Raw genomic sequence first — 26,536 nt, 5'->3', positions numbered from 1 at the left:
TTGTATTTGAAATCCTGTTTTATGATATACAATGGCATATATTGCATTTAAATTCACAACTAAGCTTAAACAAAGACATTAATGAACACTGTTTTCCACAGCAGTGAAGGAAAGTGGTACAGCTTATTGGGGTCGTTTGTTGGAAGCAAGAGAGCAAAGGAGAGTCTATTTGATTTTGGTGAGAGCCACCGCCCGCCTCTCAGTGTTCTGGAACAAAGCTCGGATTAGGCTCTTCATATCGGAACTAGAGAACTCCAGCGCCAGTGGCCCTTTCCCCTCCGCCCACCTTCAGACAGGAAACAAGGACAAATCAACCAATAAGAGGACTCAGTGGTTTACCAATCAAACATACACACAAGTAATCCAAATAAGAAACAGTTAATTATATGGATTAGCCGTGTGTACACTTTTGGAATCGTGGTTGTCATAATTTTTTGTTATGAAAATGAATAACTTTAATGATGATTTGACAAGCTGAGAAGTTTATTTTTGTACCTGTCGACTATCTCCTGCAGGTTAGCTTGCAGCACTATGACCAGCTCCTTGAAGGTGATCCACTTCTTCACGTAAACGGGTACCTCCTCCTGGTACTTCTTGTTCTTGTTCTCCTCAGGCAGTGGAATGAACACCAGGGGTCCTTCCTCGATAATGGTCTGACAGAGGATTTGTAGGTGCTCCCCATCTTCAGTGGAGATATCCTAAAGAGCCAAATAGGATAGAAACCATGGGATGAGGAAGCCCACTCATTCAACCAAGATTAACTATATTTTCCCCCTGTAAAATCATTGCAGAAACACAAGCTACATTGTAAAATAAGAGCCTGCCCTCACCTCCAGCATCATGATTTTGGCAATCAGCTCTGAGATGGCAGTGTTGAGGAGAATCCCCATGGCTTTACAGTATATGTTGACTGGCAGAACGTCTTGCCAGACGGTGCCCAGCCTTTTCAGCTGATGGATGACCTGCAAATGAATCAATCAATTTTCAGTAATGGAACAGTGACCCCATCCTATAAGAAGTGTTAGTGCATTTGATACAAGCCAAGCATTGCTAACTTTTGATCTGAATCTTAAAGGGATATTTCAGCCAACATTGATATTTTTGTCAAATTCCTCTTACCTTGGGTTGTCTGTAGGCCCGTAGTGACAGCATCCACAATAATCTTTCGTTTACTTTTGCCACAGCCAGGAGTTAGCATAATTAGCATTGTCCGAGCATAATTAGCATTGTCCGAAAAATGAATGGCATCCTACTATGCTAATCATGCTTACTTAAACATTTTCGTTGAACTATGCCTTTAACTGATGCTTAACTGACCATTTTAGAATGTCTGGCTGATAGTTGCCCTGAGACAACTTATTTTAAAATACTGGAGATATAATTCCATATTTGTGGCTAGTTATCACACGCACAATTGTAGATCTCTTGCAGCGATATTGCCGGTTTACTTGAACACTGACCTGCCTAACGGCCTTGCTGGCTGCAGAGTAGTTATCCTCGTCATCCAGGTTGGAGAAGTTGCGTGCGGTGGAGAGACGCTCCAGCATCTCTGCTCTCTGGACGTTCAGATGGGCCAGGAAGCAATGAGCCCCTGGGGAATATTGCTAGTCAGAGCTAGAAGTGTACATTCGCTTTTCATCTACTTTGGTGTCGAGATGTTGCTAGAACATGATTGACTCATATCTCCCTGGTCTCATTATCCTTTTTGGAAATAAAAAAAAAAAACAGCTCAACCTCCACAAAAGCCCATCAAGTGTGCACAAAAGCCATGCTAACGTTGGGCAAGCCATGGGACACGCTCCTTCCCTTACCCAATTTCCTGAAGCCGGGCACCAGGTCCACAAAGGTGGCAGCACCCTCACTGAGGGGGCCAGGCAGGTGTGGACTGAACTGGTGGCCCAGGGTGAGCAGGTGGTGGGCGATGTACATGCAGTTGTTGTGCTGGATGGCCGCCAGATGTGGGAACTTGAGCAGGTTCTCTCTGGAGATCAGAGAGAGAGAGAGAGAGAGAGAGAGAGAGAAGTCAGTGAGACAGAGATGAGGAAATGCTCATTCTGAAATTGATTATACATAAACAGCATTAAAAATAAAAGAAGAAAACTGAATATACTAACTTATGGTATGTAGGCACAACATCATAGAATAGCTGGAATATATTCCGCACTGTGAAGAACAGTTGGGTAGCACTTTGAGGGACAAAAATTAGAGAAGGAAAAAAATTGTAATTTTTGCAACACAAACAACTTTAGTGAAACACTGGGCTAAAGCTGAAGAGTTAATATCATGTCATCATGTGCAGTGACAGTGGGTAACATGGTGCTGCGTAACATGAGAGCGTACCATTGGCTGGAGCTTCCCACAGCTTCGGACAGTGTGTGCAAGGCCAGCTCCATCAGCTGCTGCACCGACTCACTGATGCGACACGCAGGCAGGCACAGCGTCCGCGCCCCCAGCTGCTTCTCGTTATCCAACCTGGGCGCCTCAAGCTTCTTGGCCCCCTGCTTGCCCTTGATGTCTCCAGAGCCAGGGTAGGGCAGCATGGGGACAGAAAGCTTAGAATCTTGGTTGATCTGTTGGCAGGAAATTATGTTAGAAGTACATTCGAGTATAACCTCTGTGCATTTACCTGCAGTGCAAGATTGAAAGCAGTTCACCTGTCCCAGCTGTATTTATTTTCTTCTCTGGGTATCTGTATGTTCTGATGTTGCCGTTGCAATCAAACCACATACTGTACATCAGGTGTCAACTGCGTGGCTATTGTCAGTGTACTTAATAATTAGAAACCACACAGATAAGACCATGGATAGACTGCAGGAGAACATAACACACTTTGACGGTGTTGTGCATCTCGGAGGTCATCAGCTTGCGTGCCGCCACGATCACGTCTTTGCATTTCTTGCTGGCAAAGTGGCAGTTGACGTCCTGGGCATACTTGAGCAGCTCGGTGGAGTCTCCTCGGAGGTACTGCATCTCCTTCAAGGACTTCTCAAACTCCTCCGTCTCTTTGATCACCTTTGGGTGAGAACATATATGGTGGTATTAATGACAGAATAAAACGTATCCTTGTTCTCTATCAAGTCACTAGTTCCAAAAATATAGGGATTTGTATCTCTTTGATAAAACAGACTGCATTGCCTTTAAAATGAATTGTTTGTGCATATTGAGTGTATAGAGGTGTATTTGGAGTACTTGGTTAGCCTTTGTTACATACTGCACTGTACTGTTCAAGCTGGCAGCTATTGGTTGGGATGGAGTACAGGAGGCACTCATGGATGATGCAATGTGACATCTCCTGCCATACCAGGTCTCCGAGTATCACAGACACTTTTCTCTCACCAACTGATACATCTGCAAAGCAAAAGATACATGTCGTTATAGGGCCAATGGTACTGCTCTAAAATGGTGGCTGGCATAGCAACTGGTTTCCTATTTTCTATGACTAAAGGATCTCAACCAGCGCTAAATGACCAACAATTAGGACTATTTGCAAGGGTGCCTACCTAGCAGGTGTGTGTGTAAGGTCTTGAGTACCATCAGGACTTTGATGTAGACCTGTGAGGGGCTGGGGTGCTCCTCGGGGGTCTCGGCAAACTGGAGAGATATCAGGGTGCCCTCACCTTGCTGCTCCGACACCTCCACGTTCAGAGAGGGGTACGTGATTAGGGGCTTCAGCAGGTACTTCAGCAGCACCTGGCCTAGAGCGGGGAGAGGCTGGCTGTCTCATGATGGACTAACAGGGTGCTATGGAAGCAGCCTCACAGTGTATGTACAGAACAGAAAGGCATTCCAGATTATTAAAACTCAATAGTCATACTAATACAAACAGAGAATGATCTGTATTCAAATAATTTGATTCCGTCAGCTTTACAGTAAGAAAAACATTGACTGACTGATTGACTGGACACTGGGTCTTACTGAAGAGTTTGATCTTGTGTTGTAGTTCCCCCTGGATGGTCAGGGCCTGGAGGACACAGGAGAGCAGAGGCGGAGGGCTCTGCTGGGGCTCCTTGGTCCCGCCCAGGGTCAGCTGGAGCTCCGTCTTCAGGAACGACTTCATCTCCGTCGGCTCTGAGAGGATGGATGGACACACAGAACCAGTGTCTTTGGTGGCATGAATGAAGTGCAATTTACCGCCTTTAAAATAAAAACGTACAAATCACATTTTAGATAATGTAATTTATATCGGAGGATTCCATGTTGTACCCTTTGGAGTGCAGCTGACACACCTCAGGCAACCTACTTATCCTCAATACAATTGCCCTAGAATGGCTACTTTCTACTTACTAATACTTCATGGTCAAGAAATTGAGGCATGTCATTATGAGGCCAAGCATCAGCCCAGGGTCTTCCCTAATCTAGATGATTCCTGGTACCCTTTTTACCTTTGGAAGGAGGCAGTTTCCAGACGGCCAGTCTCTTCCACTCATTCCCCAGATGGTAGATGAGGTTCTCTCTCTGGACAGTGAGCTCTGAGCTGAGTGCTCTCAGCAGGGGCAGGTCAGAGCCTTTCCACGCCTTCAGAGAGTCTGCACTGTGCCGGGCCTTTTCTAACTGTTTGGCCGCAATTACATACTTCTTCTCAAGTAGGGCTTTGTGAAACTCCTCCATTGCAATGTGAAACTAAATTGAACAACAGAAAAATTAACAAGATAGAAAATGTATGACATGTAAAAATGCACTGACATTTACATTTGTGCATTATGATAAATAACACCATTCAGTTTAACAGGGCTGAATACTGCACTGTGTAGATATCAGTGGGGAACAGGTTAGGGCTACAGTGGGGAGTAGCCCATAACATATAGCCAACTTGCGAGATATTTGCTAACCCGTACCTGTGCCTGTTTGGCGATGCTTTTCCCAAGTCAAAGAGTACCATCCGTAGTCGGTGGATGATACTGATAAAGAAATCGTTGTTTGCGTTGCCCACAAAATAAGTACATCCAATTGTTAACGTGTGCGTGCTAACAATTGGATTTGCATCTAACAATTGGATTTAATTCATTCCTGGGCAATGCAAACAATGATTTCCTCACCCAAGCCGTCCACTGACTACGGATATACTCTCCGACGTGGGAAAAGCGTTGCCAAACAAATACACTACATCAACACCTGGACACCTGATTGTCAAATATCTCACTCCAGCATCATGGGCATTAATACCTCCACTCTTCTGGGAAGGCTTTGGAACATGGCTGCAGGGACTTGCTTCCATTCAGCCACAAGAGCATTAGGGAGGTCAGTCACTGATGTTAGGCGATTAGGCCTGGCTTATAGTCAGCATTTCAATTCATCCCAAAGGTGTTCGATGGGGTTGAGGTCAGGGCTCTGTGCAGACCATTATTCTTCCTCCACCAAACTTTACAGTTGGCACTATATGCTTTGGGACAGGTAGCGTTCTCCTGGCATCCGCCAAACCCAGATTCGTCCGTCGGTCTGCCAGATGGTGAAGCGTGATTCATCACTCCATAGGACGTGTTTCCACTGTTCCGGAGTCCAATGGTGGCGAGCTTTACACCACTTCAGCCGACGCTTAGCATTGCGCATGGTGATCTTAGGCTTGTGTGCGGCTGCTTGGCCATGGAAACCCATTACATGAAGTTCCCGATGAACAGTTATTGTGCTGACGTTGCTTCCAGATGCAGTTTGGAACTCGGTATTGAATGTTGTAGTGAGTGTTGTAATGGGGTACAGACTTTTACGCGGTACGCGCTTCATAACTTGGTGGTCATGTTCTGTGAGCTTGTGTGGCCTACCACTTCGCGTCTGAGCCGTTGTTTCTCCTAAGTGTTTCCACTTCACAATAACAGCACTTACAGTTGACTGGGGCAGCTCTAGAAGTGCAGAAATTTGACAAACTGACTTGATGGAAAGGTGGCATCCTATGACAGTGCTACGTTGAAAGTCACTGAGCTCTTCAGTAAGGCCGATGTTTGTCTATGGAGGTTGCATGGCGGTGTGCTCGATTTTACACACCTGTGAGCAACAGTGTGGCTGAAATATCCGAATACACTCATTTGAAGGGGTGTTCACATACACTATATATACACAAAAGTATCTTGCATGCCTCTCCAATGGTATGCCCCAAGACAGAATTTAACTGAAAATAACTGTACATGACTGTGAGCCTGTAGGGGTACAGCGGGGAGCTACTTAGGCTACCTCTTCTAGGTGCCTGAGCATGGCAATGACAGTAGTGTTTCTCTCCAGCTGCTGCTTTAGCTTGGCATATTCCGTCACGGCTGTATGTAGATTCTGCTGCACCTGTAAACACACATACTTATTTTTAATAGTATGTCTCTGCCAACTGTGTCAGTTCGGTAACACCTCCCAAAAACACAAGGAGATGCCAATGACTCATGAACAGGTTCATGACGCTTACCTCTGTCTCAATGCAGCTTTTGAGGACATCAATTTCTTTAGAAACCTCTTCAGCCTGTCCCATGAGTACCTCTGCCCCCTGCATGCTGGGTAGAAACTCATTGTATCTCTTGTTGATCATGTCACATACCTCTTCCTATGGGAAGATAGAGAGAAACACAGATAGTGAGATTGAGGGAAATAATCAGAGGGAAATAATCAAAGTGTAAGGAAATGACGAAAAGAGTCTGAACGCTATACCACATTGCATAAATACCCCTGATAAAAAAAGCAAGCTATATTATTTTTCAATGTGGGCAGAGTAGTAAGACAACCATGACACATCATTTAACACCGAACAGCTGTTTCTGTGTGGAATGTCCACGAGTAACCTAACTACCATGCTTCTTACTAAGCCAACTTGTTCAGAACACGTTGCTTGATAACCTTGTCAAGAAGCTAGGTTGCTACAGCTACTTTGGCATGATCCTTGGCCTGTAGTCAGCTTGCTAAGCTGCCACAGACAAGGCTGTGGCATTGGCACCAAGCTAACATTAGATAGCAAGCAATTGGCTAACAGTGACTTCTTGTGGCTAGAAAGCTAATGTTAGATTTACAGCTAATATTTATACCAAACAAAAAAATAAACACAGCATGCAACAATTTGACAGAGTTACAGTTAATATAAGGAAATCAGTCCATTTAATTCAAGTCATTAGACCATAATCTATGGATTTCAAGACTGGGCATGGGTGGGCCTTTGAGGGTATAGGCCCACCCACTGGGGAGCAAGGCCCTGCCAATCGGAATGAGATTTTCCCCACAAAAGGGCATTATTACAGCTCCCGAGTGGTGCAGCAGTCTAAGGCACTGCATCGTGTCACTACAGCCCTGGGTTATATCCCAGGCTGTGTCACAGCCGGCCGTGATCGGGAGACCAATGAGGGCATGCACAATAGGCCCAGCGTTGTATGGGTTAGGAGAGGGTTTGGCCGGCCGGGATTTCCTTGTCCCATCGCGCTCTAGCAACTCCTTGTGGAGGGCTGGGCGCCTACATGCTGACTTCGGTCGCCAACTGGACAGTGTTTCCTCCAACACATTGGTGCGTCTGGCTTCCAGGGTAAAGCGAGCAGTGAGTCAAGAAGCAGTGTGGCTTGGCAGGGTTGTGTTTTGGAGGATGCATGCCTCTCAACCTTAAGTGAGTCTGTAGGGGAGTTGCAGCGATGGGTCAAGAATAACTACCAATTGGATATTACCAAATTGGGGTAAAAAAAAAAAAAGGTCTTTATTACAGACAGAAATACTCAGTTTCATCAGCTGTCCTGGTGGCTGGTTTCAGACAATCCTGCAGGTGAAGCAGCCGGATGTGGGGTTCCTGGGCTGGCTTGGTTACACGTGGTCTGCAGTTGTGGGGCCGGGTGGACGTACTGCCAAAATCCCTAAAACAACGTTGGAGGTGGCTTATGGTAAAGAAATTAACATTAAAACAGCTCTGGTGGATATTCTTGCAGTCAGCATGCCAATTGCCCTGTGGCATTGTTTTGTGACAAAACTGCATATTTTAGAGAGGCCTTTTATTGTCCCCAGCACAAGGTGCACCTGTGTAATGATCATTCTGTTGAATCAGCTTCTTGATACACACCTGTCAGGTGGATGGATTATCTTGGCAAAGGACAAATGCTCACGAACAGGGATGTAACCAAATTTGTGCACTCAATTGGAGAGAAAGATTTTTGTGCTATGTAAAATTTCGGGGATCTTTTATTTCAGCTCATGAGACCAACACATTACATGTTGCGTTTATATTTTTGTTCTGTGTAGCTAGCTAGCAAGCAAATCGTGTCATAATCGGGGTAATGTTAGCTAGCTAATTTAGCTAGTTAGTCCAGTCATCCTCGAGGTTTCTGTTCGCAAGCTAGTTAGATTGGGCTAGCCAGCCTAGCAAGACGGGTTCAAACGATAAACCCAAGATTTTGTTCGCTTTGTGATAAAAGTTAGCCCAATTGTTTTGTTTATTTCGCGGGCTAGCTAAACTCGCCTGTTTACCTTAGTTTCCTCTACTTTCCGTGATAGCTTGCTAATTTTAGCAGCGAGGTCTTCTTTTTCAAGTTTACCAGAACTAGCAAGGACTTCTGTCACGAAAGACGCCATGTTTGATTTGGAGAACATCTGACTAGCTAGCTAGCAGCACCAAAACCCTTCAGGCACTGTGCAGGCTGAATAAGCCCACTCACATAAACCAATCAAAAGCAAAGTTCCACTATGCCCAAGACTCTGGCCACGCCTAGGCCAAATTTGCGATTTAAAAGTGAGAAATACTGAACAAATCAGAAGAAGCAATACAAATAAGTAATACTGAAATGATTAAATATCTTGCAGTTTGCCTTCTCCCTACAGTCTCTGAACTGGGAGTGTTGGGGAATAGGCAGAAGACGACTTTACCTTCGAACCAGATGGACAATAAATAATCTATCGTCTATTCTATTAACAAATCAGCAACTGCAGTATATATTAGCAGTAGAGTTGTAGTCTGTCAATGAGAGGACCATTTATGTGATTAAATCAGTGTTTGATGTATTTCACCTTTTTGTCTTGGATAGAATGAGGGGGCACCTATAAATAATTATTCCCTTTTTGAGGGACAAATGTCACGACTTGTCAGAAGAAGAAAAAAAATCTAAGTTTAATATGTCAAAAGGCAACCACATTAGACAACTCTGGTTGAGGACACGTTTCAAGGCACTGTAGAGGACTGATATGTGTAATACATTTACATCAGGGACAGAATAAATATAACAGCTGAACAACACTGACAACATTCAAATGTATTACATTTTGAATCATTATGGCCTTATCACTACATCATCATGAATTCACAATCACTATGAAATACATGTGACATTGTGATTCAAAACAGACTACAGATTGAACCTTCAAAACAACAAAAATCCTGACAAAAACAAGAGGGAAGCAGTTTCAACACCTATAATGATTGGCTTCATATTTCTATGATTTGGGAGGTAGCAGTTAACAAATGTATCCATAATGAACTACAACTATCCGTTATGAACTATAAACTAGACACACAGACACAAACAGTATTGTAATCTAACAAAGCATGGAGTCATGGCTGCATACTCATTACTACACTTACTTCTATGTAAATCACCCACATGAATGCTGTGTATGAGGGTGTAGATTATCATGCTAATGTAGAAGTCTTACTCTTTTGAAGAATGTTTGTCCACAATATTAGAGACAACAGGAACGTTTGTCTCAGGGAGGGGAACTAAGGGCATTCACAAGAAGTCTTGGCCTTTAAATTATTTTAATACAAGGGCTGTTTGCTCAGTGTGAATAGTACAGTTCTATTATCTAAAAGAGGACCTCTTCTTTTTCATCACTCTTCTCTTTAGCACTAAGGGTGGGGGTTTGTACTGTGAAGGTTTTGTCAAATGCACCACGATCCACCCGATAAGACCCCTTTTCCAGAGACATGCAGGATTCAAATCGGTGGCCCCACAGAATCTCGTCCTCAGTGTAGGAGGTTCTGGCTTGGCATATCATACCTACAACACAGAAGAGACCACATTTTTTCCCACATTTTGCACAGCAAGGCATTTATGAGACGTTTAATCTTTACACATCTATCTCTTATGCTACAGTGACAGACATGAGGGCATTACATTTTTTTCTAATGATTTTAGATATAATTTGAGGTCACATTCTAATATTCAAAGCCAACCAACCTGACGCCTCCACGATTCCCTCCAGAATGATGATGATCTCAAATCTCTCCCTTGTCAGACGCTCAGCCCCTATTTCCCAGAAGGGGCTGCTCTCGTTGATGACATGGGTGATGGTCTGTGGCTCGACCAACAGGAGCCTGTCTCCTCCGGTATCATAGCCCAGGTTGATCTCTGACTGCTCCAGTGGTATGAACTCCCCTTCCTTGGTCTGTCTAGACTTTATCAACTTTGCTCGTATCTTGGCGTCCACCATGTGACTCGCCCTCAGGTCTCCGATGCGGAAGAGGAGGCAGAGTTTCTCGTCGCGCTCCGATATGACACAGTGCTTGCTGAAGATCAGAGTCTGGGCCCTTTTCTGAGGCCGGGAGATCTTGACGAACATGCAGCCAACCATGAGGGCATCGATGATGGAGCCAATGATAGACTGGGCCATGAGGAGAACCACACCCTCCATGCAGTTGGCCGTCACCAATCTGGAGCCATAGCCAATGGTCCTCTGGCTCTCCACCGACAGAAGCAGGGCAGAGATGAAACTGTCCACATTCTCGAAGCACGGCTGCCATTGAGGGTCGTGAATGTGGGCCACGTCATCCCGCAGCCAGGCATCTAGGAAGTAGATCTCGGCAAAGGCCACCCACGTGACAACGTAGCACATGGTGAAGACAAAGAGGAACCAATGGTACTTCAAGTCCACCAGAGTGGTGAAGATGTCCAAGAGGAAACGGCTCTTGTCCTCGATAGGGCCCAGGTTGACCCGACACTTCCCGTCTTTGGTGACGTAGCGCTGACGCTGCTTGTTGGCTGTGCCATAACTTGGCCTCTCGTCACCTAGGAGTTTGCAGCGTGGCTTGTTCTCACCACTTGTGCCATGGGCGGAGCTACGGGTGCTACCAAAGGGGCCACCAAAGGGAGCACCTGAGTACCACCTGGAGCTGAAACGCTTGAGGTGGCGTCCGCGGTGAGAAGTGGCTGGCTCCTCAGTTGGGATGATGCACTGGCAGGTGTCTACCTCCTGGCTGATCAATCCTGCAACAACCTGATGGGGGCCTGGGCTCTGGGGCTGTGGCTGGGGGGATGCAGAGGAGGCTGGCTGGGGTGAGAGACCTGGGAAGTTGTCATAGTTGTTGTTATTTGAGTTGGGGATGAGAGAGATCCTTGTGGAGTGGAGCATTGTCAAAGCCATGTTGGTTTTTGCTGCAACCTGAAAAAAATGTTAGAACAATTAATTGACTGACTCACACATTACATACATGATCTACAATGTATTTGTGCTGGAAACAGTATCCAGTGTCAACACAACCCACTGAACCATATCCCAAAACACAAATGAACAAAATTGACTCTCTGCAATAGGTACCCTCTTTGGATATGGGGTGAAGCATGTTGATTCTGGGGGTGGTCTAGGGAGGTGTTTGGCTGTGAGAGTCTGTGCTGGTGGAATTGAGTTCCTGCGGGGGTCAATTCTCGTAGGACTCCTGTAGTCACCGTTATGGGGCTCGTGTAATGTCACCCTGCTGCACATCATGGTGAAAGCCATCAGCGAGACTACTGTAGATTCCTGTGCTCTGTGTGGCAGTTGAACTACTGAGGGCCCAGAAAGTTGATTTCTTATTCCTGTTGAAGCAATAGAATCCGATTGAGAGTTCCCACACAATTATCAACCACCACTACAGAGGAAAGAGACTAAATGAAACTCTTCCACAATAATGGTGGAACTTAACTCCTTATGTCCTGATTATGGACAGTCATATTTCATAGTTCAGGGATTGTTAGTAGGCTAAATCCAGCTGTGGGTCAGTGGGTGTATGCCAGATCTTTGATACACTGAGGGTGTTCTTTCAACAGATGGTTCCCTCTCCTCAGGATAAATTCTTACATCATTCCTCCCCCTCTCCTGCCCCCAACAACTTTCAGATCGTACCAATCTGACTTACGTCGTGTGATATCATCGGTCTCTGCTGGATATAATTAAACTATAGGGATTATGATTGATCCTCTAAATTAATCTGGTAACAACCAAGGCGCATGGTGATGGATTTGAGGAGATTACGGTTTTACTCTTACTTACGAGGGCTTAGATAATAGATTTGCCCAGATGTGGCCAAATAAACCCCGGGCAAATCTCTATTTCTTGTTGTCACTGTTTCTGTTCGTGTTGTCACTCACTCTCTCCCCTACTGGACCGCCAAAACAGCTCGTAGCGGCAGACGTGCTGCGCTGCGTGCAGGATTTCAGGAACACATCAATATCGACTGACTCCAGAGTGCAGCAGACCATGAACCGCCCAAGGCATTGTAATCAACAGTACTAATTGCGCTCCGAATGTTTTTCTGTACAGGAAAAACTAGAGATCTCATTACACCTTATCTGTAGAATAGTTGTGATGCTACATTTTTGATGTGCAGATAATGTTGAACAACATCTTCTTTGTAAATGTGTTGATTTTACACAGATGGGCTTCACCAATTCTGAGATGTATAGCCCATTCCTAAAAGTTACATAATACTGTAAAACAATTGCTTTTTTCAGTTGCAATCTTAAAACAACATCCTTATAACCAGACCAACACCAGACGAAATGTGCTAGAACAACCTGGGAAACTATACAAAACACAAACAGAGAGGGAAAGTAAGGGATGGAGGTATGCATGTCTGTACATTAAGGAGAGTCATCATAACTAACTCCCAAAAGAAAGACACAACAAACTAAACCATACCTGAATAGAGATGCCAGTAGTTGTTCTCAGTTTGGGATCATCTTCCACTGGAGAGAGAACAAGCAGCTATCAAAAATAAATACAAGTGAGATGGCTTTTTGTGGTAAAGCTGATGCTGTGGTTTCACTCCCAGTGATGTCAAGGCAAACTGGCAGGATGCCTGCTGTCCAGCTGCGGACGAGAGGGGGCTATCCCACACTCCCCCCTCACCTCCCTCTGCTCACACAGGGAGGTCAGCTGTTAATCCTCTCATGGGGTCAGCAGGGCTGGCGAGCTGTGCAGGAAGTAGTACGGCACCATGGGAAGTGACAAATAAACAACAAACACAATGCACAGTACAGAAATGTTAAGTTAGTCGTTGGACAATCAATATTGTTTTCTCTCTGTGTGTGTGTGTGTGTGTGTGTGTGTGTGTGTGTGTGTGTGTGTGTGTGTGAGAGAGAGAGAGAGAGAGACAAGGGGTGTTCTAAGGTGAAAGACAGAAGTATAGATTGAAAAAAGTTTGCATAATATATCAGAAATATAGATTGAAAAAGGGGGACAGACACAAAATAAGACTAGAGAGCAAAGCAAGGAGAAAAGAACAACAGAAAGAACAGAAAGTTTGAAAGTTTATTGAGTGTCAATACAGGTTTCAACAAGTGGAAATCAGAGGAGTGGAAGGAAAGGATTACATATATAAACAAGAGAATACAAAACAAGATAGGTTTGGACAAAGGAAACTGAAAATCTATGCTCACAGCAATCCTAATTCATCATGATAAATGTAAAATATCTAGGAAACTATAAAAATACTCTTTCTTGTGTTTTCACTTTCTTAAAACACACCTGCATAGGTTCAAAGCACTAACACCTTAATAATGCATAATAAAGAAATCTCTCAAACTCTCCTTGATGTCTCTGCGAGTATCATATGAGCGTATAAACTCAAGTCACTCAGCATCTACAACATTTTCCAGATTAGAAAAATGTGGTAAAAGCACATTAAAAAGTAATATAAAAAACTGCTTTGCAATACTAGGCAGAAATCCAGTGTTTGTCAACTCTACATCAGGACAAAAACATTAGCGGCCGTCGGCTGGCGTACGGGCCCTGACACTTATTCTCAGAAGCTGACCTCTGACCCCTTGGCCTTACTTGACGGCGACCACAGAGGTATTGGTGATAGACTCCATGATGGCGGCCAGGCGGCTGCACAGGTCGTGGGGCACTTTGGAGCGCACTGTTGGTGGATCTTTTAGAACCACCATCTCTGTTGAGCAGTCCAGAACCCTGGGCAGAAACTCACCCAGCTTCTCCTGTAGGGAGTCTGAAAAGGAGTGGAAGGGGTGAGAGGGAGAGAAAAACTTAGAGCTTCCATGAGAGGAGTAAAATACGGTTAAGACCGCCAGGTGAGTAAGAGATGTGTGAGAAATTAGTTTTATTTATTATTTCAGCTTTTATTTCTTTCATCACATTCCCAGTGGGGCAGAAGGTTACATACACTCAATTAGTATTTGGTAGCATTGCCTTTAAATTGTTTAACTTGGGTCAAACGTTTTGGGTAGCCTTCCACAAGCTTCCCACAATAAGTTGGGTGAATTTAGGCACATTCCTCTTAACAGAGCTGGCGTAACTGAGTCAGGTTTAGGCACCCTTGCTCGCACACACTTTTCAGTTCTGCTCACAAATTTTCTATGGGATTGAGGTCAGGGCTTTGTGATGGTCACTCCAATACCTTGACTTTGTTGTCCTTAAGCCATGTTGCCGCAACTTTGGAAGTATGCTTGGGGTCATTGTCTATTTGGAAGACCTGTTTTGCGACCAAGCTTTAACTTCCTGACTGATGTCTTGATGTTGTTTCAATATATCCACATCATTTTCTTTCCTCATGACGCCATCAATTTTGTGAAGCGCACCAGTCCCTCCTGCAGCAAAGCACTACCACAACATGATGCTGCCACCACCTTGCTTCACAGTTGGGATGGTGTTCTTTGGCTTGTAAGCCTCCCCCTTTTTCCTCCAAACATAACGACAGTCATTATGGCCAAACAGTTCTATTTTTGTTTCATCAGGCCAGAGGACATTTTTTTTAAAAGTACGATCTTTGTCCCCATGTGCAGTTGCAAACTGTAGTTCGGATTTTTTATGGCGGTTTGCTGAGCTTCTTTTCAGGTTATGTCCATAGAACTTGTTTTACTGTGGAAATAGATACTTTTGTGTTTCCTCCAGCATCTTCACAAGGTCCTTTGCTGTTGTTCTGGGATTGATTTTCACTTTTTGCACCAAAGTATGTTCATCTTTAGGAGAACGTGTCTCCTTCCTGAGCGGTATGACGACTGTGTGGTCCATGGTGTTTATACTTGCGTACTATTGTTTGTACAGATGAACGTGGTACCTTCAGGCGTTTGGAAATTGCACCCAAGGATGAACCAGACTTGTGGAGTTCTACAATTCTTTTTCTGAGGTCTTAGCTGATTTCTTTTGATTTTCCCATGATGTCAAGCAAAGAGGCACTGAGTTTGAAGGTAGGTCTTGAAATACATCCACAGGTACATCTCCAATTGACTCAAATTATGTAAATTAGCCTATCAGAAGCTTCTAAAGCCATTACATCATTTTCTGGAATTTTCCAAGCTGTTTAAAGGCACAGTCAACTTAGTGTATGTAAACTTCTGACCCATTGGAATTGCGATACAGTGAATTATCACTGAAATAATCTGTCTGTAAACAATTGTTGGAAAAATTACTTGTGTCATGCACAAAGTAGATGTCCTAACCAACTTGCCAAAACTATAGTTTGTTAACAAGAAATTTGTGGAGTGGTTGAAAACGACTTTTAATGACTCAAACCTAAGTGTATGTAAACTTCCGACTTCAACCGTACATGCTAAGACATGGGTTGAGGTCAGGGATCTGTGCAGGCCAGTCAAGTTCTTCCACACCGATCTCGAAAAACTAATTCTGTATGGACCTCATTGTGCACGGGGGCATTGGTATGCTGAAACAGGCAAGGGCATTCACCAAACTGTTGCCATAAAGTTGGAAGCACAGAATCGTCTAGAATGTCATTGTATGCAATAGTGTTAAGAGTTCCCTTCACTGGAACTAAGGGGCCTAGCCCGAACCATCAAAAACAGGTCCAGACCATTATTCTTCCACCACCAAACTGGCACTATGCATTGGGGCAGATAGAGTTCTCCTGGCATCCGTGAAACTCAGATTCGTCTGTCGGACTGCCCGATTGTGAAGCGTGATTCATCACTCCAGAGAACGTGTTTCCACTGCCCCAGAGTCCAATGGTGGCAAGCTTTAACACCACTCCTGCCGACGCTTGCCATTGCGCATGGTGATCTAGGCATGTGTGCGGTTGCTCGGCCATGGAAATCCATTTCATGAAGCTTCCAAAGAACAGTTCTTGTGCTGACGTTGCTTCCAGAGGCAGTTTGGAACTCGGTAGTGAGTGTTGTAACCGAGGACAGACTTTCACTCGCTACCCTCTTCAGGACTCGGCGGTCCCGTTCTGTGAGCTTGTGTGGCCTACCACTTTGCGACTGAGCCGTTGTTGCTCCTAGACGTTTCCATTTCACAATAACAGCACTTACAGTTGACTGGGGCAGCTCTATCAGGGCAGAAATGTGACAAACTTACTTGTTGGAGAGGTGGCATCCTATGATGGTGCCACGTTGAAAGTCATTGAGCTCTTCAGTAAGGCCATTCTACTGCCAAGGTTTGTCTATGGAGATTCATGGCTTTGTGCTCGATTTTATACACCTGTCAGCAATGGGTGTGGCTGAAATAGCCAAATCCACTAATTTGAAGGGATGTCCACATACCTTTGTGTAATATAGTGTATATTTAACACCGCTTGGATAAAGCCTAGTAAAAACCTCTTCCCCTCCACCTGTCCTCACCATCCAGGTCTACTCCCAGGTAGGAGCACCAGTGGTTGCGGACAGCCTCCATGGTGTCCAGGTCTTCCTGGCTGACCATGTCCGGCCGGCTCATCAGGTGCATGCAGGGGATGACCGCCTCGTTCATGATGATCATGCCCTCCTCCACGTCGCTCACCTCACCGCTCCTGAACAGGGTGGCCGCGTTGTCATTCATCTCCTATGAAGGGGGCAGAAGGGGGAGAACAGGGGATATGCAGGTGCAGTGTCACTATGGAGTCTCTTTGGATAGTTTGTGTTTTCCGGTTAAGATCCTAGGGAATTCATGTACAAATTAACCTCATAACAAACACAAAAAAAGTGGCTGCAACTAGGTATTTTCTAGCTTGAAATGAAAAACAAGACTTGTTCCCAAATAACTGCAACATTTTCAGTGAGCTGTTGAATGTGGGGCTTAAAATACAGAGCTTCATCAAGGTGAAATCCCAAGTACTTGTATGATGACACCACCTCTATTTGCTCTTTTTGCAAAGTGACTGAGGCAGAGAAGGGGGTTGCTTTCTTGATCTGGAGAATACCATTAGTTCTCTGCATTTAAGATCAATTTGAGCTGAAAGAGGTTATGTTGGACATCAAACGCTTCCTGCAATTTGAGAAATGCCTCATCTAGTGTAGGAACAGTGCTATAGATGATGGTGTCATCTGCATACAGATGTTTGCTACAGAAGGGAAATAACCCTGCAAAACAGGAAATGTGAATTATTAGTCTAGAGATAAGTAGTCAATACACACATAACATTTTATTATACTATATAGCAGGGCTATTTAACTCCAGCCATATGATTTTTTTCTTATTATTCCCTATATTATTAACATTTAATATACCTTTAATTCTATATTCCCAACTGACAACATCAGTCTCATGTCCAAAATATTTTTTAAACTTTCAAAGTGAGCATCTGTATCATCAGTAGCACTCACTTTGAGACACCTCCTTCTGTAAAATGCAATAAGGGACTGCTCCATCCCTCTCTTCTCCCCTCTCCTCAGCAGCATGGCGTTGTCTTTGTAGGCGTGGTTGAGGTAATTCAGCGCCTCGCGCACCCTGGTGGAACACAATGATGATATTACGTCATGACACGTCAGCCCACTGATGACATCACTTAAGACAGTCAGCCCACTCACTCAAACCACCATATAGGCTGATCACGTAGGGGTAGAGCCCCAGTTGCCATGACAACACTTACTTTCCATGCTGGTACTGTTCTAGGCCCGTCAGCAGGTAGACAAACACTGTCCGGAATAGGCTGTAGTCGTCATGCCATTGCTGAGGAGAAGAGCACACAGACACATTCAATTCAAGTTTGGGCTGGTTTCCAATGGAGAAAAATGTCTACCTAGAGTTTTGGTGTAGATAATATACAGTACCTGGCTCCTTCCATCAGTCATCAATGTTTGTGTAATGCAAAAAATTCAACGATTTTACTGAGTTACAGTTCATAAAATGAAAATCGGTCAAATAAAACAAAGGAATTAGTCCCTAATCTATGGATTTCACATGACCTGGGCAGGGGTGCAGCCACGGGTGGGCCTGGGAGGGCATTGGACCACACACTGGGGAGCTAGGCCCAGCCAATCAGAATGAGGTTTTCCACACAAAAGGGCTTTATGACAGACAGAAATATGCCTCAGCACCCCCTCAGATGATGCCACAGGTGAAGAAGCCGGATGTGGAGGACCTGGGCTGGCGTGGTTACAAGTGGTCTGTGGTTGTGAAGCCAGTTGGAAGTACTGCCAAATCCTCTAAAATGACCTTGGAGGTGGCTTATGGTAGAGAAATGAATAAAGTATCTGTCAACAGCTCTGGTGCATATTCCTGCAGTCAGCATCACATCTGTGGTATTGTGTTGTGTGACAAAACTACACATTTTAGAGTGGCCTTTTATTTTTCCCAGCACAATGCTGTTTAACTAGCTTCTTGATATGCCACACCTGTTAGGTAGATGGATTATCTTGGCAAAGGAGAAATGCTCACGAACCGTGATCTAAACACATAGGGGCGGCAGGGTAGCCTAGTGGTTAGAGCATTGGACTAGTAACCAGAAGGTTGCAAGTTCAAACCCCCGAGCTGACAAGGTACAAATCTGTCGTTCTGCCCCTGAACAGGCAGTTAACCCACTGTTCCTAGGAAGGAAAATAAGAATTTGTTCTTTAACTGACTTGCCTAGTTGAATAAAGGTAAATAAAAAATACAATTTGCGCTCAACATTTGAGAGAAATAAGCTTTTTGTGCATATGGACAATTTCTGGAATCGTTTATTTCAGCTTATGAAATATGGAAACAACACTTTACATGTTACGTTTATATTTGTGTTCAATATAAATATTTTATTATTATTATTATTTATTAAGTTTTGCTCAAATTGTCCTTATGTGAAATGACACAAGGGCACCATTAATCACTGACTGTCTTGGATTCTTTATGATTGGTGGAACAAACTGCTTGTCAGTGAGGCCAAAATGGTGGAAAATCAGAGTTTAGAGGTAATGATCATTCATACTCTGTAACCATGTTTCCATCCAACTATTTTTATGTGAGTAAAAGTTTGTATGCTGGTGACATGATCGGTGCCTGGCTGCCAATTGGCAAATAATTATGAACTCCAATAACCAGATAAAAAAAATATTAAATCCACTTTATGCACAGAGTGAGGAGTTCCTTCGCCATTTTAGCTGACCGACATTTCCCATTATCTTTGCTGAAAGTAGTCATAGAAGATGACAGCGCGCCACACAGTGCGATTCCAACAACACAAACAAAGCTCTACACACATGCCAGAGGCATTTCTCACTTGGTACAATATATATTCCTCTACACTCTTAGAAGAAAAGCTGCTATATAGAACCTAAAAGGGTTCTTTGGCTGTCTCCATGGGAGAACCATTTGAAGAACCCTTTTGGTTCCAGGGAGAACCCTTTTGGGTTCCACGCAGAGCCTTTTCTATAGAGGATTCTACATGGAACCAAAAAGGGTTCTGCATGGAACCAAATAGGGTTCTCCTATGGTGACAGCTAAAGAACTGTTCTGGAAACCTTATTTCTAAGAGTGTCATTATCCGAGTTCCACCTGCAACTGGAAGCGGGCATTTAGAAGACACAGGTGCCTTCCAAATCGAGAATAAAGAAAGGATTGGCAGTAAAAGTTTGGCTGAAAATACGTTTACTATGCTTTCATTAGACCATCAGATCAACCTTCAGTATAAGCTAGCTTAGCTATGCGGCTGTCGGTTGATTCTGGATTGGCTAAGGGAAACATACAGTGCCTTGCGAAAGTATTCGGCCCCCTTGAACTTTGCGACCTTTTGCCACATTTCAGGCTTCAAACATAAAGATATAAAACTGTATTTTTTTGTAAAGAATCAACAATAAGTGGGACACAATCATGAAGTGGAACGACATTTATTGGATATTTCAAACTTTTTTAACAAATCAAAAACTGAAAAATTGGGTGTGCAAAATTATTCAGCCCCTTTACTTTCAGTGCAGCAAACTCTCTCCAGAAGTTCAGTGAGGATCTCTGAATGATCAAATGTTGACCTAAATGACTAATGATGATAAATACAATCCACCTGTGTGTAATCAAGTCTCCGTATAAATGCACCTGCACTGTGATAGTCTCAGAGGTCCGTTAAAAGCGCAGAGAGCTTCATGAAGAACAAGGAACACACCAGGCAGGTCCGAGATACTGTTGTGAAGAAGTTTAAAGCCGGATTTGGATACAAAAAGATTTCCCAAGCTTTAAACATCCCAAGGAGCACTGTGCAAGCGCTAATATTGAAATGGAAGGAGTATCAGACCACTGCAAATCTACCAAGACCTGGCCGTCCCTCTAAACTTTCAGCTCATACAAGGAGAAGACTGATCAGAGATGCAGCCAAGAGGCCCATGATCACTCTGGATGAACTGCAGAGATCTACAGCTGAGGCGGGAGACTCTGTCCATAGGACAACAATCAGTCGTATATTGCACAAATCTGGCCTTTATGGAAGAGTGGCAAGAAGAAAGCCATTTCTTAAAGATATCCATAAAAAGTGTCGTTTAAAGTTTGCCACAAGCCACCTGGGAGACACACCAAACATGTGGAAGAAGGTGCTCTGGTCAGATGAAACCAAAATTGAACTTTTTGGCAACAATGCAAAACGTTATGTTTGGCGTAAAAGCAACACAGCTGAACACACCATCCCCACTGTCAAACATGGTGGTGGCAGCATCATGGTTTGGGCCTGCTTTTCTTCAGCAGGGACAGGGAAGATGGTTAAAATTTATGGGAAGATGGATGGAGACAAATACAGGACCATTCTGGAAGAAAACCTGATGGAGTCTGCAAAAGACCTGAGACTGGGACGGAGATTTGTCTTCCAACAAGACAATGATCCAAAACATAAAGCAAAATCTACAATGGAATGGTTCAAAAATAAACATATCCAGGTGTTAGAATGGCCAAGTCAAAGTCCAGACCTGAATCCAATCGAGAATCTGTGGAAAGAACTGAAAACTGCTGTTCACAAATGCTCTCCATCCAACCTCACTGAGCTCGAGCTGTTTTGCAAGGAGGAATGGGAAAAAAATTCAGTCTCTTGATGTGCAAAACTGATAGAGACATACCCCAAGCGACTTACAGCTGTAATCGCAGCAAAAGGTGGCGCTACAAAGTATTAACTTAAGGGGGCTGAATAATTTTGCACGCCCAATTTTTCAGTTTTTGATTTGTTAAAAAAGTTTGAAATATCCAATAAATGTCGTTCCACTTCATTATTGTGTCCCACTTGTTGTTGATTCTTCACAAAAAAATACAGTTTTATATCTTTATGTTTGAAGCCTGAAATGTGGCAAAAGGTCGCAAAGTTCAAGGGGGCCGAATACTTTCGCAAGGCACTGTAACTATTGACACATACCATATATTCCTCCATATCCATATCCTCTGGCTTGATGAGGCGTAGTTTGGTGCGGGCTTCTCTCATGATACTAATGGACCTACACAGGAAGTGATGACACAGGAAGGGATGATTTGCTCCACAGCAATATACCTATGAATAATACTGTCAACTTGATGACAATGTTGATGATCAATTATTTGTAATTATTCAACAAATCATTGTAAGAAAAGCAGCAAGTACATTTACAATGAAATGACAATACATGAACATATTTGAAGTTTTTAAATATACATTTCAATGTATGTCAGAAAGTTGTGCTGACTGACCTGTCGTCGAAGCTGAGGTTGCGGTCGGTGAAGCCCTCCAGCAGGGTCCTCTCGATGACGCGACTGGGCGCCTGGTTCTGGAAGAAGTAGACCAGGGCGTGGTGCAGGCGCGGGTCCTGCTGGGGAGTGGTCTCCTCCTGAGACAACTCAAACAGACGGGAGTACTCCTCCTGGAACGCCTGGGGAGAGGGGTGTGAGGGATGTTAGAGGTGTGTGTAAGTGTTATGGATTTTATGAATAATGACTAAATGATGTATACATTTAACGTAAAACTATAACTAACAGAATACTACCCTGTCACTGTATGATTGTATGAAACTCATTAGAATCATAAAACTAAATCTAATGTGTGTAGTTTTAAATTAGAACAAGGACTTTCTGTTCCTTTTTAGTATGTAAGCAGGGTGTAAGTGAGAAACAAAATGGAGCTATCGTCAGACAGGCTGGAATACTGTGTTCCTTACAGGACATTCTGTCCCCACCCAGGGAGGGGAGAGACCTTGGGCTTGTAGTAGATTGTCTGCCACCTGTTAAACAATGTGAGAAGACTTGTGAACTATGTTGCCATTGTATCTGAGAGGAGGAGGGACATTTATGACGAAATGTGAGGTATATAGACCAATGTACCGGAAATGATAGGGAGAGCTCTCTAAATAAACATTCCTGACAATTGTAGCCGGGCCTCTGTCTGTTTCATTTTAATAAGAACCTTACAAATTCTTAGCAGCAGACAGAGTATTTTAATTGAATTGGTTCATGAACATGAGAACAAAATTCTCTTGACAGTAAGTATGTGTATCTGTGTGCTCTTTATCGGGTTCTGAGGTGTGTGGTACAAATAACAAAAACTGTACAAGAGTGAATGATATCTTAATTTCATCCTCCTTGATTGGAGTGTGAGGTCCCAACAGTACACTTTTTATAACATGTGTTTTTAATAAGTACATGGAGTAGCCAGACCATTAAAAAAAGTAGCCAGCCAGGTAATTCCGGGCAGGTGGAGTCCGGGGGAGCACGCCACCCATGAATGTACTTTAACAACCTTTACCTCCCAGATTGGTAAAATTAGTTGTGGTACTGAATAGAAAGACTTTCCAATAAAAATTACTTCAAATATATGAATTCAGTGTGTTGCTACTTGTTGTGGATATCGTCTAGGCCTAGGCCTATATAATCAGGACCATTTTCAAAGTTAGATACCCTTTAACATTAAACCGGTCTTCTCTTGAGATTGACAGCTTTACTGCAAGATATGAATTGCCACAACAATGTTTGTTCTTCAAATTATGTATTTTATTGGCTCTGATGCTGTGGACACTTAGGGAACGGAAACCAATGTGTAATTTTGTAATGGGTGAACTATCCCTTTAACAGTTTGGCCTGTCAATCAATCAATCACTGTGGGTGGGATTGTCAGGGGAAGGGGCAGAATGTTTGAGTCACACAGTTGGTAGGGTTACAGTCCTGGTGGCCATTTAATTAATTGTTCAGCAGTCTTATGGCTTGGGGGTAGAAGCTGTTAAGGAGCCTTTTGGTCCTAGACTTGGCGCTCTGGTACCGCTTCCCGTGCGGTAGCAGAGAGATCACTAGAAGATTCTAGAGGGAGAGGGCTATACAGACTTTTCTGACTAGCGAATTTAAACTTTTAAATTAAAAGAAGCCTAGTTAAGTTATGAAGTGAAAAAAAGTAGCCGGCTGAGAGTGAGCGGTTACTAGTCCAACGCTCTAACCACTAGGCTACCCTGCCACCCCATATACCTCAACAAGAGGAGAAAGACTAAATGTTTACAAGTATAACATTGTGGAAGGACATAGACTAGCGAGATGATAATGAGCGAGTACTAAGGATACAGCCTACTTTACCTTGATGAGGCCAGCCTCAGGGCCGTCCTTGTCGAACACCTGTCTGGCTTTGGCTATGGCCATAATGATGCCTTGCATGGCTGGAGTTAGCATCATCTTAAACACCAGAGAAGGACAAAGAATTAGAGCAAGTCTACACACAAACTCCTATAGCAGCAACGCACCTTTCAGCGGTCCATGTATGCGGTCTCCATTCATTGAATATATGCAAGCTATAATAGTATTATTTAAGGCAACAGCCAAAGAGTGTCATTGCCCAATAAGTATCTAAACGATTTTCTAACCAAAAACCAATAGAAGTCCATGTAACATGGAACAGCACGCTCTCAATTTATTATTATTAATTTGTATTTATTCATGTAAGTTAAATAAAGTTAGTTAAGTAGCGGCTCTCTACCTCTTCATTGTAGCCGTCAGTGTCGGCCCGGACCAGGATCCTGCCCACGTTGGGGATCTCCACCTCCGACACCACATTCTCTGGTTGCTGCTGCCTGCTTCTGGTCGCCGCCGGGGCGTCCTGATCATCCTCGCCATCTGCCTGGGTGTCAGGCGCTGCTGCTGCTTCCGCCACTGCCTCTCTGAACCCAGTCTCGCTGTCTGTCTCAGTGGTGACGTCTGTGGAGTGGTCAGGGGTCACAGCTGCAGTCTGGGCCTGGCCACTCATCTCTGCTGCAGGGCTCGGAGACTGAGGTGGGGGGAGCTGCTGGGGATATTAAGTTGACATTAATGTTTTAGTCATTTAGCAGACGCTCTTATCCAGAGCAACTTACAGTTAGTGCATTCATCTTAAGATAGCTAGGTGGGATAACCACATATCACAGGCATAGAAAGGTCATTTTTTTATTTAATAAAGCTAGAAACACACACACACACAACCAGTCAAAAGTTTTAGAACACCAACTCATTCATGGGGTTTTCTTTATTTGTACTATTTTCTACATTGTACAGTAGAATAATAGTGAAGACATCATAACTATGAAATAACACATATGGAAACATGTAGTAACCAAAAAAGTGTTAAACAAATCCAAATATATTTTATATTTGAGATTCTTCAAAGTAGCCACCCTTTGCCTTGATGGCAGCGTTGCACACTCTTAATGACAGCATATATAATTGAAATAAAATACAATAATTTTTCTAACTGGATCCTTTCGATTGATAAACTGAGTTGTAAAATGTACATTTACTGTGCATGAAGGTCCACAAACAAAACAATACACTACATTGGGATTCAGGACTATATGCATTGACCACTAGAGGTCGTATGTACTCCATTTATGATTAAAGTTTGTTGTTTCCCCAGGCAGGGTATTCTGTCCAGCAAGCAATGGAATATGTGACACAAACCTGATTACTGTTAAATTAAGCGTAAGGCATGTAAAATCTAGACCTAACAGTCAGATACTACTGATACTACTATCAGACTGACAACAAAGAGTAACTGATATATCACAACGGATCCTTGTCAACAGGTAATATGCCTAAGTTTCATGCACATTCACAAAATTCTGTCATCACTCAATGTTGTCAAAAGCCACGTCATCAGCATTCACAGAAGCATTGTCAAAACATTACACAGGCTTGAAAACGAGCATCAGTTCAAGCAAGCAACTGACCTACGACTTGTCGCTGGAACACACCAGAACTCTCTCCAACTAACCAACCGTAAAGTACAGTAAGGGATATAAAAAGCTCATGTTCTATTTAAAACCAGGCCTGTCACTGGTCACAACTCCTGAACCTCTTGACAGAGTCACCCCAATATCCCCCAGTGATAAACCAGTTAGCTGAGGACTGACTATGCGGAATGATGCTGGGATGGCGGGGTGAGGGTGTCCAGTGACTGGCTGTTAGGGCCTTATCGCCTCCAGGGAGGGGGGTGTGGTATGTGGGGAAAGGGGCTTTGGCTAAATAGTTTTTAAAAAATACAAAAAAAATACTAGTATATTAACAAGAGTAGCTTTGTCCAAACACAACTAGTATGAAATGACATGTTGAAACAGAAATTAAGCTCACACGTAAAATATCACAAAAGACTTAAAATTCGAGATTTTAGGAGGTTGGCCGAGTGGTAAACACAGCTGCCTTTGGACTACACATAGCCACTGTCTAAAATAAAGACAACAAATGAATAACACTGCCTTTTCTTTTTTCCTTTTACCCCTTTTTCTGCAATTTCGTGGCAATTTGTCTCTTCACTGCATACGGACTCAGGAGAGGCGAAGGTCGAGAGCCGTGCGTCCTCCGAAACACACCCCAACCAAACCGCTTCTTGACAGAATGCCTGCTTAACCTGGAAGTCACCCGGGACACAATGTGTGGAGGAAACACTGAACACCTGGTTACCGTGTCAGCATGCATGCGCACCGTCCGCCAAAGGAGTCGCTAGAGCGCAATGGGACAAGGACCCCTAACCCGGACGATGCTGGGCCAATTGTGCGTCGCACCATGGGTAACGCGGTCGCGGCCGGCTGCGACAGAGCCTGAACTCGAACCAGGATCTCTAGTAGCACAGCTACTGTAGCAACTGTGATGTAGTGTCTTAGACCACTGCCCCACTCAGGAGGCCTACCTTTTTCTTTTTTATATGTTGTTTATCTCACACTGAACCCATGGGTCACCCTAATATCACACCCAAAACATCCAGTAGCAGCAGCTATCACTATGCAACAGGGAAGTAAGAGATATAGGCCTAGGTATATTTGTGTAT

The 26,536-nt window shown here is 43.7% G+C and overlaps 3 protein-coding genes across 12 annotated transcripts in view; all 3 read right to left on the bottom strand.

Moving 5' to 3' along the window:
• Positions 1-8,567, bottom strand: LOC110533535 (centromere/kinetochore protein zw10 homolog). Of its 2 annotated transcripts, none has more exons than XM_021617859.2 (15): positions 8,407-8,567; positions 6,383-6,517; positions 6,163-6,264; positions 4,383-4,620; positions 3,916-4,134; positions 3,501-3,695; positions 3,212-3,348; positions 2,830-3,012; positions 2,341-2,570; positions 2,115-2,186; positions 1,812-1,981; positions 1,461-1,591; positions 831-962; positions 496-698; positions 1-286 (listed from the first exon to the last, which is right to left on the bottom strand). In XM_021617859.2, the coding sequence occupies exons 1-15, from the start codon at positions 8,527-8,529 to the stop codon at positions 166-168; spliced, it is 2,391 nt and encodes a 796-aa protein (XP_021473534.1). In that variant the 5' UTR covers positions 8,530-8,567; the 3' UTR covers positions 1-165. The 2 variants fall into 2 exon arrangements, with proteins under 2 accessions (XP_021473534.1, XP_021473535.1); XM_021617860.2 differs by having other exon boundaries at positions 3,916-4,068; positions 8,407-8,565.
• Positions 8,568-9,023: 456 nt separating this feature from the next.
• LOC110533534 (G protein-activated inward rectifier potassium channel 3) lies at positions 9,024-13,281 on the bottom strand. Of its 2 annotated transcripts, XM_021617857.2 has the most exons (4): positions 12,826-13,281; positions 11,467-11,723; positions 10,110-11,310; positions 9,024-9,929 (listed from the first exon to the last, which is right to left on the bottom strand). In XM_021617857.2, exons 2-4 carry the CDS (start codon positions 11,644-11,646, stop codon positions 9,736-9,738), a joined length of 1,575 nt encoding a protein of 524 aa, XP_021473532.2. In that variant the 5' UTR covers positions 11,647-11,723; positions 12,826-13,281; the 3' UTR covers positions 9,024-9,735. The 2 variants fall into 2 exon arrangements, with proteins under 2 accessions (XP_021473532.2, XP_021473533.2); XM_021617858.2 differs by lacking the exon at positions 11,467-11,723.
• A 142-nt stretch (positions 13,282-13,423) lies between these two features.
• Positions 13,424-26,536, bottom strand: part of LOC110533533 (ubiquitin carboxyl-terminal hydrolase 28) — a 31,556-nt gene continuing 18,443 nt past the window's right edge. For 7 of the 8 annotated variants that reach the window (XM_021617849.2, XM_021617852.2, XM_021617851.2 and 4 more), the window contains exons 19-26: positions 24,221-24,526; positions 23,824-23,919; positions 21,961-22,139; positions 21,653-21,731; positions 17,945-18,024; positions 17,679-17,802; positions 16,719-16,917; positions 13,424-14,134 (exon numbers count right to left, since the gene is read on the bottom strand). In XM_021617849.2, coding sequence (XP_021473524.1) covers positions 13,959-14,134; positions 16,719-16,917; positions 17,679-17,802; positions 17,945-18,024; positions 21,653-21,731; positions 21,961-22,139; positions 23,824-23,919; positions 24,221-24,526 — 1,239 coding nt within the window. In that variant the 3' untranslated portion in view covers positions 13,424-13,958. The remainder of the gene's footprint in view (positions 14,135-16,718; positions 16,918-17,678; positions 17,803-17,944; positions 18,025-21,652; positions 21,732-21,960; positions 22,140-23,823; positions 23,920-24,220; positions 24,527-26,536) is intronic. The other variant, XM_021617850.2, reaches the window with a different exon arrangement.

Source organism: Oncorhynchus mykiss, chromosome 10 (genome assembly GCF_013265735.2).
Source record: "Oncorhynchus mykiss isolate Arlee chromosome 10, USDA_OmykA_1.1, whole genome shotgun sequence".
NCBI lineage: Eukaryota > Metazoa > Chordata > Actinopteri > Salmoniformes > Salmonidae > Oncorhynchus > Oncorhynchus mykiss.
This window is presented reverse-complemented; position numbering and strand designations above follow the sequence as displayed.